Raw genomic sequence first — 12635 nt, 5'->3', positions numbered from 1 at the left:
CCGTAATTCTAGTTCTTCGTCAGTGATTATCTTTAGTTTTATGAAGGCTGCATGCTGTCTGCTGAAAGCTTTTATCCAAAGCACCAGTTAATGTTTGCATATTTTATCAGAGTGGGTTCCCGTAAGCAGTGGGCTTCAGCAAGTATCACAAGTACGTAGAAGTTCATTGAAAATTTGACTTGAAAGTCACATGACTGGGTAGAGCACCACAGATTCAAGACAATAGGTCAGAGCTACTGTATTATTGGAATCGGTGGAGGTTTTGTGATGGTCTGCACAGCTTTACTGTGTTTTTACATTTACATTTTCAATTGTTCCCAAACGGGAAGCATGGTGCCTCACACTCTTCCTAGCCTGTATTTTCAGGTGCTGGTAAAACTGAACCGTGGTCGTCTGCTGTGCACTGCAATGCACAAGAGCTTCTTTAGGTTCGTGGAATAGAAAAAAGGCAGAGATTAGGAATGAGTAAATCTGGCAGTATCCTTTACTCCTGTACTGTAAATCTCCTGCTTATTCCGCAAAATTTCAAGTGAAAACGTATAACTTCCTCTGCGTGTTGCATGTAGTTGGCATGCTGGTCCAGGAGGTGGGGATATTGTAATGAAACCACACACACCATGCATGAAGAGAACAATACACTCAGAACGTTGTCGTGGAAATGCAAAACTTTTCTGAAACAAAAATGCAAAAACAACACGTTTGCACTTTAAAGTTTGCCGTGTCAACAGGACCTTAGGCTGACATGTTTTTGACCTCAATCCACTTAATATTTCAAAACTAACCATTAAAGCTCAACCTGTTTTTGCTTGCATGTAAATCCTCAATGCTTTTTTTTTGGTGCTCTTTCAAGTAAAACACTTCCTTTTCTTCCAGTACATGCTGGACCACTACAAAGTCCTGTCACCTGGATGCATTGAACCGAAAGGAACAAGAGAACTTGTATATAACTTGAGACATACATCTCTGTTCTACCTATTGTCCTTGCTTTATTAGGGACCGAGCAGAAAGGCCGAGACCTGAGCCTGGAGGCCAGGATCCTATTGTATTTGTAATGTTTCTTCTTCTTATTATTATTATTAGGGACCGAGCAGAAAGGCCGAGACCTGAGCCTGGAGGCCAGGACCCTATTGTATTTGTAATGTTTCTTCTTATTATTATTATTATTAGGGACCGAGCAGAAAGGCCGAGACCTGAGCCTGGAGGCCAGGACCCTATTGTATTTGTAATGTTTCTTCTTATTATTATTAGGGACCGAGCAGAAAGGCCGAGGCCATCGCATAACGATTAATGGACAGTCAATGATAATTAAAAATAATAGAACAATGCAAGTCGCTGTAAAACAGTGAGTCATAGAGCCGGGAATCTTTTGACTGTATCAGTCCTGACTGTTCCTAGTCGATGATTTTCATCATAATCTTTGCCTGTTAAGTGATCTGCTGACTCAAGATTTCCTGTCAGGACACAACTCAAGGATGGTAACGCTGTTGTATTTTCAGGATTTGTTTTTTTGGTTTAGCTACTCGTGTAGAGTCCCTTCAGATAATTGTCATTTTCCTATTACATTCAGCTGAAGGCTCTGTTGCACCTACTAGTGGCAGGAGGTTGAATTGCAGTTAAGCTAAAACGTGTGTTGTGTTCATTGGGAAACGGGTCCAAATGGCTCTTTTCTGTGTTGAAGGTTGCCGACCCTTGGGCCTGACTGACTACAAACCAACACAGCACATGTTGATTTATGGTATCAAATACGTTCGTAACGAGTTACCATCACCAGATATTACTGGTCTAGAAGGCCAACATTGAGATGTGGGCAGACTTTTTTTCTTTTTTCAAAACTTGCGGAAATGCCTCATAGGACCTTCAACAGACTGAGCAGGAGAGTTTTTACTTTTTAGAATTACAATGTCATCATGAAGTTTGTACATTTCAATGAACTTAGATGGTTGAAGGCTTGATATCTGAACGGTGGATGTTTCGTTCCTGCATTCAAATATGTCGTAATATTCACACTGTTTGGCCGTCTAGTCTCTTCTCTGAAATTGGTCTTACGTGATTTCAAGTGATCTAGTTAAGTTAAAATGTAGTTTTAGGTTTAGTCAGTAGATCAGTGTTAACTTACAGATCACTGTTGTGCCTGTTTCAGATATATATTTTTTGGGTTGTATCACATAAATGTTTTGTCATTAAACACCTCTCCAAAATGGTTAGAATACAAAGTACTTTGTAATGCAAAGAGATACTCTTTTAATATCTAGTATGGAATGGTTAGCCCTTTAATAGATAAAATGACAAACACGACAATGAATGTTCTTATTTGATAAAATCTCAAAAATATCAAGTGATTTATGGTGGTGGGGCGATCTTAAAATACCACATCAGCAATTTTACTTATTGCCAAATTAAACTTTTAAACGCATCACTGACTATTTTGTAAATATGTTTGCTCTTGGAAAAACCTGCCCTAATACAATTTTCACACAGAACCAGAACCACTGAGCAGACAGATTTTTTATTTTTTTTAAATGGTCGAGTTTGTGACATGTCAGAAGTAGACAGATTTCACATTAATGGCCGACTCGGGTTGAAATCGGATGAGATCACGCCTTGTGATTACAGGTCGTTGACGTCACAGACCCAACCAAACACAGTGAGGTTCAAAGTTCCTATGATTTACAGATGAATCTCCTGGTCACAGATCAGCAGAAGCTGCCTTGTCTCTCAGTTTCACCAGTTCAGTGCCTGTTTTAGAGAACAATCTATTCACTCCTTGGTCCGTGTATTTCTTGACAATGTTTGAAACTGTATGAAACTTTCAACCCATTACCAGCTGTAGAAGGTTCCCCATGACCCTGCACCGCATGCAGATTGAACACGTTCAAGCTTTTGGCTTGTATACTGTCTTTGAATTCTGTGGATTCTGCTCATTCTGTCGTATGTATTATTCAATCATACTTAAGGATGCATGTGTAAGGTTGTACATTAACGCTAATAATGCAAATTAAATCATCAGAATAAGGAAATATATTTAAAGTCAACAGTAGCAGCAAAATCCCAATATTCTGGAGAATAAACAGAACCTTTCGTGGTCTACTGTACTCAAGTGAAGTGAACTGCTGTATAACATATCCTCAGCTAACTGACACACACGTGAGAGAAACAGTTGCTCCTCTCTGCACAGTCTCCATTGCGTTGTACAATTAAAAATCCCCGGTGTTGTCTGGAGCGGCGCGATAATGTAGGAGGACGGCTAAAGCGCGACGCAGGCTGAGTAAACAAAGTACACGCCGTTGTGTGGAGGGCGTCAGGAGGGAAACAATGAGAAGCACGCACATGCAGAAGACTGCAAACGCTCCCCATGTACACCCACACAACATATATACGCTGGCTTAACAGTCTCATTTTGTTCCCAGCTAAAATGACTACACGCACGCACGCACGCACGCACGCACGCACGCACACACACACACACACACACACACACCTCTGAGCTCTCCATTATCTCCCACTCTCTCAGAGCTGACACTTACAAGACAGGGAGAATGGAGACTGAATAATGGCGTCACATTTGCCTGCCTTGTGTGAATTTGTGCCGGAGTGCTCTGAAACCTGTTGTCTAATGAAACTGGCACAGGGGCCAAGATGGAGATTGGGAGTGTTGGGGGGGGGGGTGTGTCAAATTGTGATGGATGGAGAGAGGATGTTGAAGAGTGGAGAGAAAGTTCAGTTGAGGTAGTGGGGAGGTGTGTGCTGCGATTTCAATCAAACAAAAAGCAGCGTACATCTGTGTATTATGGGAGGAAGAGGAGAGAGTGTGGTTTGCCTGTTCAGTTTGGTGTGTGTGTGTGTGTGTGTGTGTGTGTGTGTGTGTGTGTGCGTGTGCGTGTGCGTGTGCGTGTGCGTGTGCGTGCGTGCGTGCGTGCGTGCGTGCGTGCGTCTGAATAAATCACCCTCATCCTGGCCAATTTGTCTCAGATAAGTATTCCCTACCAACCACAAGCTCATCTCCTAGAAGTGCCAGTTGGGCGTCATGTGATGCACTTGGTTGGCGTAGTGTGAAAGACTGTAGAGATTGTGGAAACAATCGCTGAGAGAGGCAGAAGACTTGCCACAGGTGAAGGCAGGATCCAGACAAATAAATGAATGAAAGGTGGACTTTTATTTCCCACTGCAAGCAGGGATGCACCGATGCATGTCTTTTTCACTTACGATCCGATACCTGAATTAGGATATCTGCCGATACGATACTATTCCGATACCAGAGCTCTGTTTGCTTTAATATTATTATTATCATTATTTTATGTGAGGCTGTAATAAACTCCTCTCTACAGGCAAGTATGAAATGTATGAATGTATGTATGCATGTTCCAAAAGGCAACTTGAGGTCTCGCTGTACAACGTCTTTGTAAACATAGCACGTTGCTGTGTTGCTTTGTGGTGTTTTGAGCATAAAATACGTCCAAACAGCGACATGTTGTCATGAAAAGTTGGATAGCCGCAGTGCTACTACATTAGCCTGCTAGCTTGCTGCAAACTGTGAAATGGATTTCCTGGCGGGGAAACGCTTGTGGAGTCATTTCAGCAACAGTAAAGCACAGACGAGGCCTAATGGATCGGAAATCTCTGCAGGTTAGATCGGAAATTTCCAATCCGTGAATTACGTTGGTATCGGAACCCAGTTCTGACACTGGATCGGATCGGCCCCATCCCTACTTGCAAGATTTTTTTGTTATCAAACAAACAAAGCGAGTGCTGTGGGAGGAGCAGGCAAAACCAGAGCTCAAGAATGACAGTAGCCCGAGGGAATCCAGCAGTGCATCAGATCTGTGTGTAAAGACGCTTGTTACCAAGAAACATCTGAGTAATCTGGCAAAGTTTGGCTTAGTGTACGCCTGCACATCCCTTTCTTCTACCTATTTAAATTGATTAAAAGCTGTATAATCCCACATGAGGATTATCCTCCATGATTCCAATGCAGCCATCAAGGTTAGACTACAAAAACACGGTGATGAATGAAAAGAAGCAGATGGTCAGGTGGAAGAGGGAGATGAAACTATGGAGGGTGTGATGGAGCTAGAATGAGATGCAGAATATTGTCAGGTGTGATTGCAAGGGTGTTTTCAAACATGAAGGACAAAGTGAAATTTTCAAGGTGAGAAAAACATGTCGGGAGCGCCACAGAAACAGAAATTTACACCCTCACTTTTCATGGGCTGTGATGCATGGAACTAAGGAAGGCTAACTGGAGTAAACACTATAAATGGGTAAACAATAACTGATTTCCAATAATATTGCAAAAATCTGACTTTCATTACTTTGGATTCAAGCAGGGATGCACCGATCCACGTCTTTTCACTTCCAATCTGAACCCGATACCCGAATTTGCATATCTGCCAATACCGATATTATTCCGATACCAGAGCTGTTTGGTTTATTATTCTTATTATTATTATCATTATTGTTGATTTTATATGAAGTTGTAATAAACTCCTCTCTACAGGCAAGTATTGAATGTACAAATGTTTGCATGCATTATCTCAAAAGGCAACTTGAGGTTTTTATCAACTTGAGGTTTTTATCAACTTGAGGTTTTTATCAACTTGAGGTTTTTATCAACTTGAGGTTTTTATCAACTTGAGGTTATCACTCCAAGCTACGGGTGGGCGCTGTTGTCTGTCTTTGTATTAGGGCTGGGCTATTTGGCCTAAAAAAAAATCTATGATTTAAAAAAAAATAATGTTTCGAGTTTCGATTAAATTTAAAAAAATGTTCTCACTATTACCATTATTATTGTTACTGTTACTGTTATTATCATTATTATTATCAGTAATAGTAGTCAAGGTGGTTGTAGTAATAATTTAACCCTGGGATTTTCAAAGCTTGTGTTGAGGGTCACATAAAGTTCCCTTGGAAAAAAAGTAAGTAAGAGCAAAACCAAATTTGTAATTATTTACACATTTACAATTGCTTCAATGCTGCATTTGTTTCTGTTCTCTCATTTCATCCATTTATTATTTTTAATTGTGGTCTGTTGTATTTGATGCATAGAAACTGCCATATAAATGAATTTATTACTACTATTGTTGTATTTTTTGTTATAATACACCAGTTAGATTGCCAATTAAACAAAATGAATGAATTCACTCACCAATCAGTGAGAAAAGTGACAGTGATGGGATGAGGAAATCCCTCTGATGCATCCTGTCGTCTCAATCCTGAGGCCAACATGTGCATCAGAATGTCTGTTTCTGGATTCTGCTTTCTTTAAGTCAGTGATCAGAGTTGAAGAACACTTCTCCGCTAAATCCTCCACCAATAGTTACCAATAGGGATGTCCCGATCGCACTTTTTTGCCCCCGAAACCGATCCGATTTTTCAGAATTGAGTATCGGCCGATACCGATACTTCCCGATCCGATACTCACATTGCTATTGCAAATATACTCAATAGTCTATTTTTGGAGCAACTAAGATGTCTGAAGCTAAAATCACTATTGGCAGAAGCTTTGTTTAGCTAGAAATTATTGTAAAACTCACTTATTGAATCAAAATTCTTCTCTTTCTCTTTAGTTGTTGTTGTAAACTGAGGGTACAGCCACACGACGAAAAAACGATCTTTGTTCTCCCTGGCCTTCTCCCAAAAAACCGTCCACACCTCACTATGAACACGGCTCAACACGAGGCTTCAGGGCTTGTAGTACACATGTCAGGCCTTGAGGGGTGCTGTGACTCACCAAACACAATAAAAAAGCAGAAGAAGACAGACCTCATAGAAATTTAGAAGTAGACTTCTGCACATAAACACATAAACCCCAATATATCACTCTAGTTTTATAGGTCTATGGCCCCGCTCCGCCTGCTTCTAGCTTCTGCAGCTCCACCGAAGCTTCTAGTCCCTGATTGTTGTCGTTATTAGGTGACGCTGCGGACCGCGTTTTATTTGTTTTTAGATCGGCGGGGTGATCGGCTGGATTTGCCGATCCCCGATCACTCACAAATCACTAATATCGGCCCCGATCCGATATCTACCGATCGGATCGGGACATCCCTAGTTACCAATATCATTTTCCGTCATTCCTGACTTTCTTTATGTGACGTAATGCATCTGAATATAGTTCTTAAATAGGCCTGACATTCCTGATATTCGTGGAACATCTTTTTGGCTGCCAATAAATCTTCCAAGAATATCAGGAATCATCTGTCTTCGTGAAGTTTGCAACTGAGCTTGTGGATTAGTTGTGATGTGTGGTGATGCGTTATACAGCGTGACAGGATTTGCTCACTGCAGCATCTTCCTCTCTGATCAGCTCCATGGGATTTCTTTGAACGCTGAGCGATCTGGAGTGTGTGAACGGTTCAGTAGTTGTTGTTAGGATAACTGGAGCCATATATTTTTGTACCAAGTCGGGGACCTGACTTGTTTTACGCCCTGGACCTGCGCCTCCACGAGATGCACCTGAGACGGTAATTCTCATTTCCTCTGGTGCGCGGTGCGTCCGGGCGGACTGGACACATCTCTTATAGCAAAATCCACCACTGAATATACCAAATTCTACCGACTCCCCACATTCCTGACAGATTGATAGAAAAATACGATACCCATCGGCGCACAGCAGCCTGCCGCAGTGCGCAGCTTTGTGCATTAGTTTGCATTAGTTCACCAGTTAATACTGGTGACCGTGCGGAATGACTCATGATGATCCGCCACCGTTTCCACAATACACTTTAAACATTAACAGTGGGAGACGTTCGTAAGGAAAGACGACAAAAACTATTAAGTCCCAGGAGATTATGGGCTGTCTGGGAGTCATGACACTCTAGAGCCGCCATTGTTGTTGTTATCCATCTACTGAGCATGTGCAGAAGAACGATTTACTACAGTTGAGAGATGTTGCAGTTCCCTCCATTTACATGGAGATGGAGCGTTTTCAAAAAGTAGATTTTTCATTGGCACCGTTGTTGTCACCCAAGACGCAACAAATCTTTTTTGTTTTCATGTTGCGTGAATCGGGTCGAAAGCACAACTTCTATCCTCAAACATTCAAACCCACCTTCGAAACAATAATAGCTTGTATTCCGCTTCTAGTTAAGGCTTGGTATGGATATTTTATTTCTGAAAGGAACACTTTGGTGTGTTGAGTGCCGACGCCCATGGTGTTGGTAAAACAGAGTCTTTTTAAACTATTTCCAGGGCATATTTTTGTTCCCTGCTGTGGGAAATGGTACCTTAAACTGTCTCTTTTGATCCAAAACCGGGACCTTGATGATCAGTCACTCTGATTGTCAGTGGTACGGAGCCGAGATCTGCTTACCTCGCTTCGTACAGCTTGAGAGCATAGCGGCCTGACAGCTAAGTGTTTGACAGCGTGGGAACTTTTTGATATCACTACCAAGATGAGTTCTGACAACCCGGTGTGGCTCGCCTTTAGCCTGGATCTGGGTGTCAGCGGTGATAACAGCAATATGCCCCCGAGGAAAGCACCGTCGATGGAGGAAGTTGAGGAGATAAAACAGGCTCTCAGCTTCATCACGGAGGAACTTTCTGCTGTTAGGAAACAGCAGAAGAGCATCATGGATCTGGTCGGGGAAGTAATGCAACTGCGAATCCAGAATGCTGAGAAGGATAAGCGCATTCAGCATCTGGAAAGCAGAGTCGCGGACCTGGAACAGTACACCAGGGTGAATGATGTGATCGTCACCGGGCTCAAAATCAAACCCCGGTCATACGTGCGAGCGATGACCATGGAGAGCGAGGGAGGGAGAGCCCGGTGAGCTGGATGTTAGCTCCACGGAGAAGCAGGTGGCTGAGTTTCTACGGTCCAAGGGGACGGAGTTGGACTGTAATGACATCGAGGCCTGCCACCCTCTGACCAGGAGAAACGCCAGTGAGAAACCAGCCGTAATACTCCGGTTCACAAACAGAAAATACAAAATACTGCTGAAACAAGGAAGGAAGCTGAAGGGAGCGAATGTTTTCGAGAAAGAGCACCTCGCCAAACATAGTTCTGATATAGCCTGGAGCACCACAACTCAAAAAACAGAGAAAAATACAAAACACATGGACTTCAAATTGCAAAGTATTCATAGTGTTTAATTAGGTGTGCTTATATTATAGAATGTTAAGTACATCTTACTCACAGCATACGCGTTATGTATGATGCGTGTACTATGTGTGCTTGTGTGTGGGTATAGGTGTTTGTCTGTCTGTAGATATGTATGAATGGACCTGTATGTATATATATTCTATGTACTGCACAGGACGTGTGTGTGTGTGTGTGTGTGTGTGTGTGTGTGTGTGTGTGTGTGTGTGTGTGTGTGTGTGTGTGTGTGTGTGTGTGTGTGTGTGTGTGTGTGTGTGTGTGTGTGTGTGTGTGTGTGTGTGTGTGTGTGTGTGTGTGTGTGTGTGTGTGTGTGTGTGTGTGTGTGTAAGAGATGGCAAAAAAGTTGATTATGCTATTTACTTTAGGACAAGGGGTGGGAGTAAATAAGTTTTACTTCTTCTCACTCTTTTTCGAATATTCATCTGATTATGTTTTTCTTGATTTATTTTTATATTATTATTACTGTTATTCATTTATTTATTAATTTGAGAGGAAATTTTTGTTGTTTTTCTTTTTCCTTATTTTTTTTGTTTTGTACATTAATATTCAAGCAAAATTTCAAACAAACTTGTGTTATGTAATGTTGAAAAAAAGAAAAACAACAACATTTTATTTACCTCATAGCGGTGATTGGTCTTTGTACTGTAGTGTAAAGGTATTTTGTAGTCAGGAAGCCGAAACACAAACCCTTCCCATCAACATCATCTGTGACTCAGTAAGTTTGCCTCGGTGTTGTCACAATGCGATGAGCGCTTGAAGCGTACCTGTAGGTGATGAAAGTGACGGACGTGGTGGTGGGGATGGCGTGGGGTGAGGTGGTGGGGGGGTGAGGTGGTGGGCCGTTCAGCAAAGGGGCCTCACTCCAACAACAGTAAGGCCAATCTGTCAAGAGCCGGCAGGCAGCCAGGGCATCTTGCTATGGGCTTTGCCTGCCTCAGTGTATTTTTAGAGTGATTTAGAGGTTCCTGTCTATGATGATAATAACACTGCAGCTCCTGCATGAAGCCACACGCTCTCCTTTCCAAAGGAGTCGTAGATAAGGAAGGATGGCGGGCCGGCTCTGGAAGTCCAACAGTACATGCTGTCGCCATGAGAAAGTGAAGGATTTAAAGGGCAGTGCCACTGACCTTTACCACTGAAATGCCACATTAATGTAAGTTCACTGAATGGAATCAAAGCAGACAGAAACTGGAGAGGTGGATACAAGATCTTCAAAAGTTCTGCATGATTTAACGTGTTTCCTCTGATATGATTGCCGCTAAGAAAAGCTACGTAGTCCCTCTCTGGTCTGACTTGATGTAACGTCACAGTGAAGCCGTCGGAATACAAAAGCAGTTTCCCAGCTCCTCTCTATGTTCTAGAACACGGGTGTCAAACTCATTTCAGTCTAGAGGCCACGTGCAGCTCGATTTAAAATCGGATGAGCTGAAGAAGTGGCATAAGAAACTTTGATCACATAAAAAAGAAAACAAAATGTTCAGGGGCTACATACAGTCCCATTTCATCTTGAGTGCGCCGTATCGGTAAAAAGTGCCTTAATAGCAGCCTTTAACTTTTTCAGTTTTTCTTTGTCGTGGCTCAGAGTATAGGTGATGAAAATATTGTGGAGTGTACATGTTCTCCCTGTTTTCGTCAGCGTGTTTCACGTGACAACACCTAATCCGCAAATAAAAAGACAGTGTTTCCACTGCAGCAGCGGACACAGAGACAACGATGTAGTTAGTCTGCCGGGCCACAGGAGTGCGGTGTTGCTTGATTTTGTAATGAAACTACACAGATGTGTGTGGAGAACAAAACACTATAAACCTGAAGAAAATGGAGAGAACCTGACATCCGTATGGACTGATGAGGCATCGGATGATATCAGGGAGAGTCTCAACTATTAAACTACTGATCTGGAAGATAAAACTAGAATATGGACCGCGGGTCGTACCACTACGGGTCGTACCACTACGGGTCGTACCACTACGGGTCGTACCACTACGGGTCGGCCATATTTGTTTACAACTGAATGAGCAGGAGGGAGGGGGAGAGATGAGCATGCGCAGTAACAGGCTCTGTAGCCTCCATCAGTCTCTGCAGGAGGGATTTGCACTGTGAAAGAATCTTTGCACTTTGGGAGCCGGATTAAAAACTTTGCGGATACAGTGCATCAGAACACTGGTGCCGTGTAAACGGACCCCCCAAAAGTGAAGAAAGTTTTGCCGATACACTTGAATTTGTTGTGGTGTAAACGGGGCCTAAATGTGAGTTAATTAGTAAGTTGACCACAATTATTATTCATATGTTTCTTGGTGTGGAGCTGCCCAGGATGTACCCTGCCTTTTACCTCGGGCCCTAATGACCCCGACTTCACATAAAACAAACAGAAAGCCAATCATTTCAAGGGTTTTACAGTTGAGCTGTTAAGCATTAGTCAAACCCAGTTTTTAGTCTATGTTCAGTTCATTATGATGCTTTAGAATTAAAACCGTATGAAATGAAATGTGAGAAACTGTGTTTGCTTCATGTAACAGCGCCTCATGCTTTATGGGCCGTCAAGCTGCACAGTAAAACAGTTGAGAAGAACGGCTCCAACCCTCATCTTTGCATTGATTTTTTACAACAGCGTTTTTCAACCCCCAACAGCTCTGTCGGGTAGATTAGCAACATTTCCAGCGGTAGATATGGAGCCAGTTCTCATGTGAAAGATTCCTTTGAGTGATTCTCTCTACATCAGAGACTACGAAGTCCCAGATCTTTCTTTCCCTCTATTAAACATCGCAGCCGATGTGTGTAGAGGTGAAATAATCTAACTTTGTTGTTTTGTTTTTTTGTGTGTGTCTTTTCACAGGCAATTCACAACTTGGGGCGTCCATTGTGGACGCTTTGGACACTCTGTACATGATGGGTCTGCACGACGAGTTCAAGGATGGCCAGGGGTGGATCGAACAGAACCTGGATTTTGGCGTGGTATGTGCCTACCTGCTTCCTTTATCCATGTAGAATGTGTGATGCAGTAATTCCTAGAGAACAGGGCTGCATGCTATAAGAGGAACACGCAGTAAGGTTTTTTTATTGCAATAACTGTATGATTTGCAATGAATACAATCACAAATTCACCAGTCTATGTTTTGACGGCTTGGTAAATGTTGCTTTTCCCAAAACAAGTCTTAATTAGAATTTTTGTTTTAGTTGACAGAGAAATTAGTCACCAGGAATTTCCCCAGTAATTACACACATCAGACTTAATTTATTGATGGTAGATGTACCCTGCTGCTGCAGAATGAGTCATTTAAAATAGGCAAACAAGGAAAAGATGCCTGAATTACTGAATTTTTGTTTAATTAAAGGCATTAGCCAAATGGTTAATTTGCCAATCACTTTGATAATCTACGCACTCAGATGGAGCCCTGGAGATTAATCAGTTGCTTCCTCGACAAAGTTTTTAACGAGCCCCTCAGCTTTTTTAGGAAGAAGAAAATCTACACGTGAAGCTGGAGTAGCGTTCAGACCATTTCCGTCTTCTCATTTTCACCAAGTGTAGAATATTATTACAACT

The 12635-nt window shown here is 42.2% G+C and overlaps 1 protein-coding gene across 1 annotated transcript in view; it reads left to right on the top strand.

The window, feature by feature from the left end:
* Positions 1–12635, top strand: part of man1a2 (mannosidase, alpha, class 1A, member 2) — a 190830-nt gene that overhangs the window by 80314 nt on the left and 97881 nt on the right. The window contains exon 5 of the mRNA XM_080478269.1: positions 11928–12046. Within this exon, the coding sequence (XP_080334395.1) occupies positions 11928–12046 (119 nt within the window). The remainder of the gene's footprint in view (positions 1–11927; positions 12047–12635) is intronic.

Source organism: Lipophrys pholis (genome assembly GCF_963383615.2).
Source record: "Lipophrys pholis genome assembly, chromosome: 13".
Taxonomy (NCBI): domain Eukaryota; kingdom Metazoa; phylum Chordata; class Actinopteri; order Blenniiformes; family Blenniidae; genus Lipophrys; species Lipophrys pholis.
This window is presented reverse-complemented; position numbering and strand designations above follow the sequence as displayed.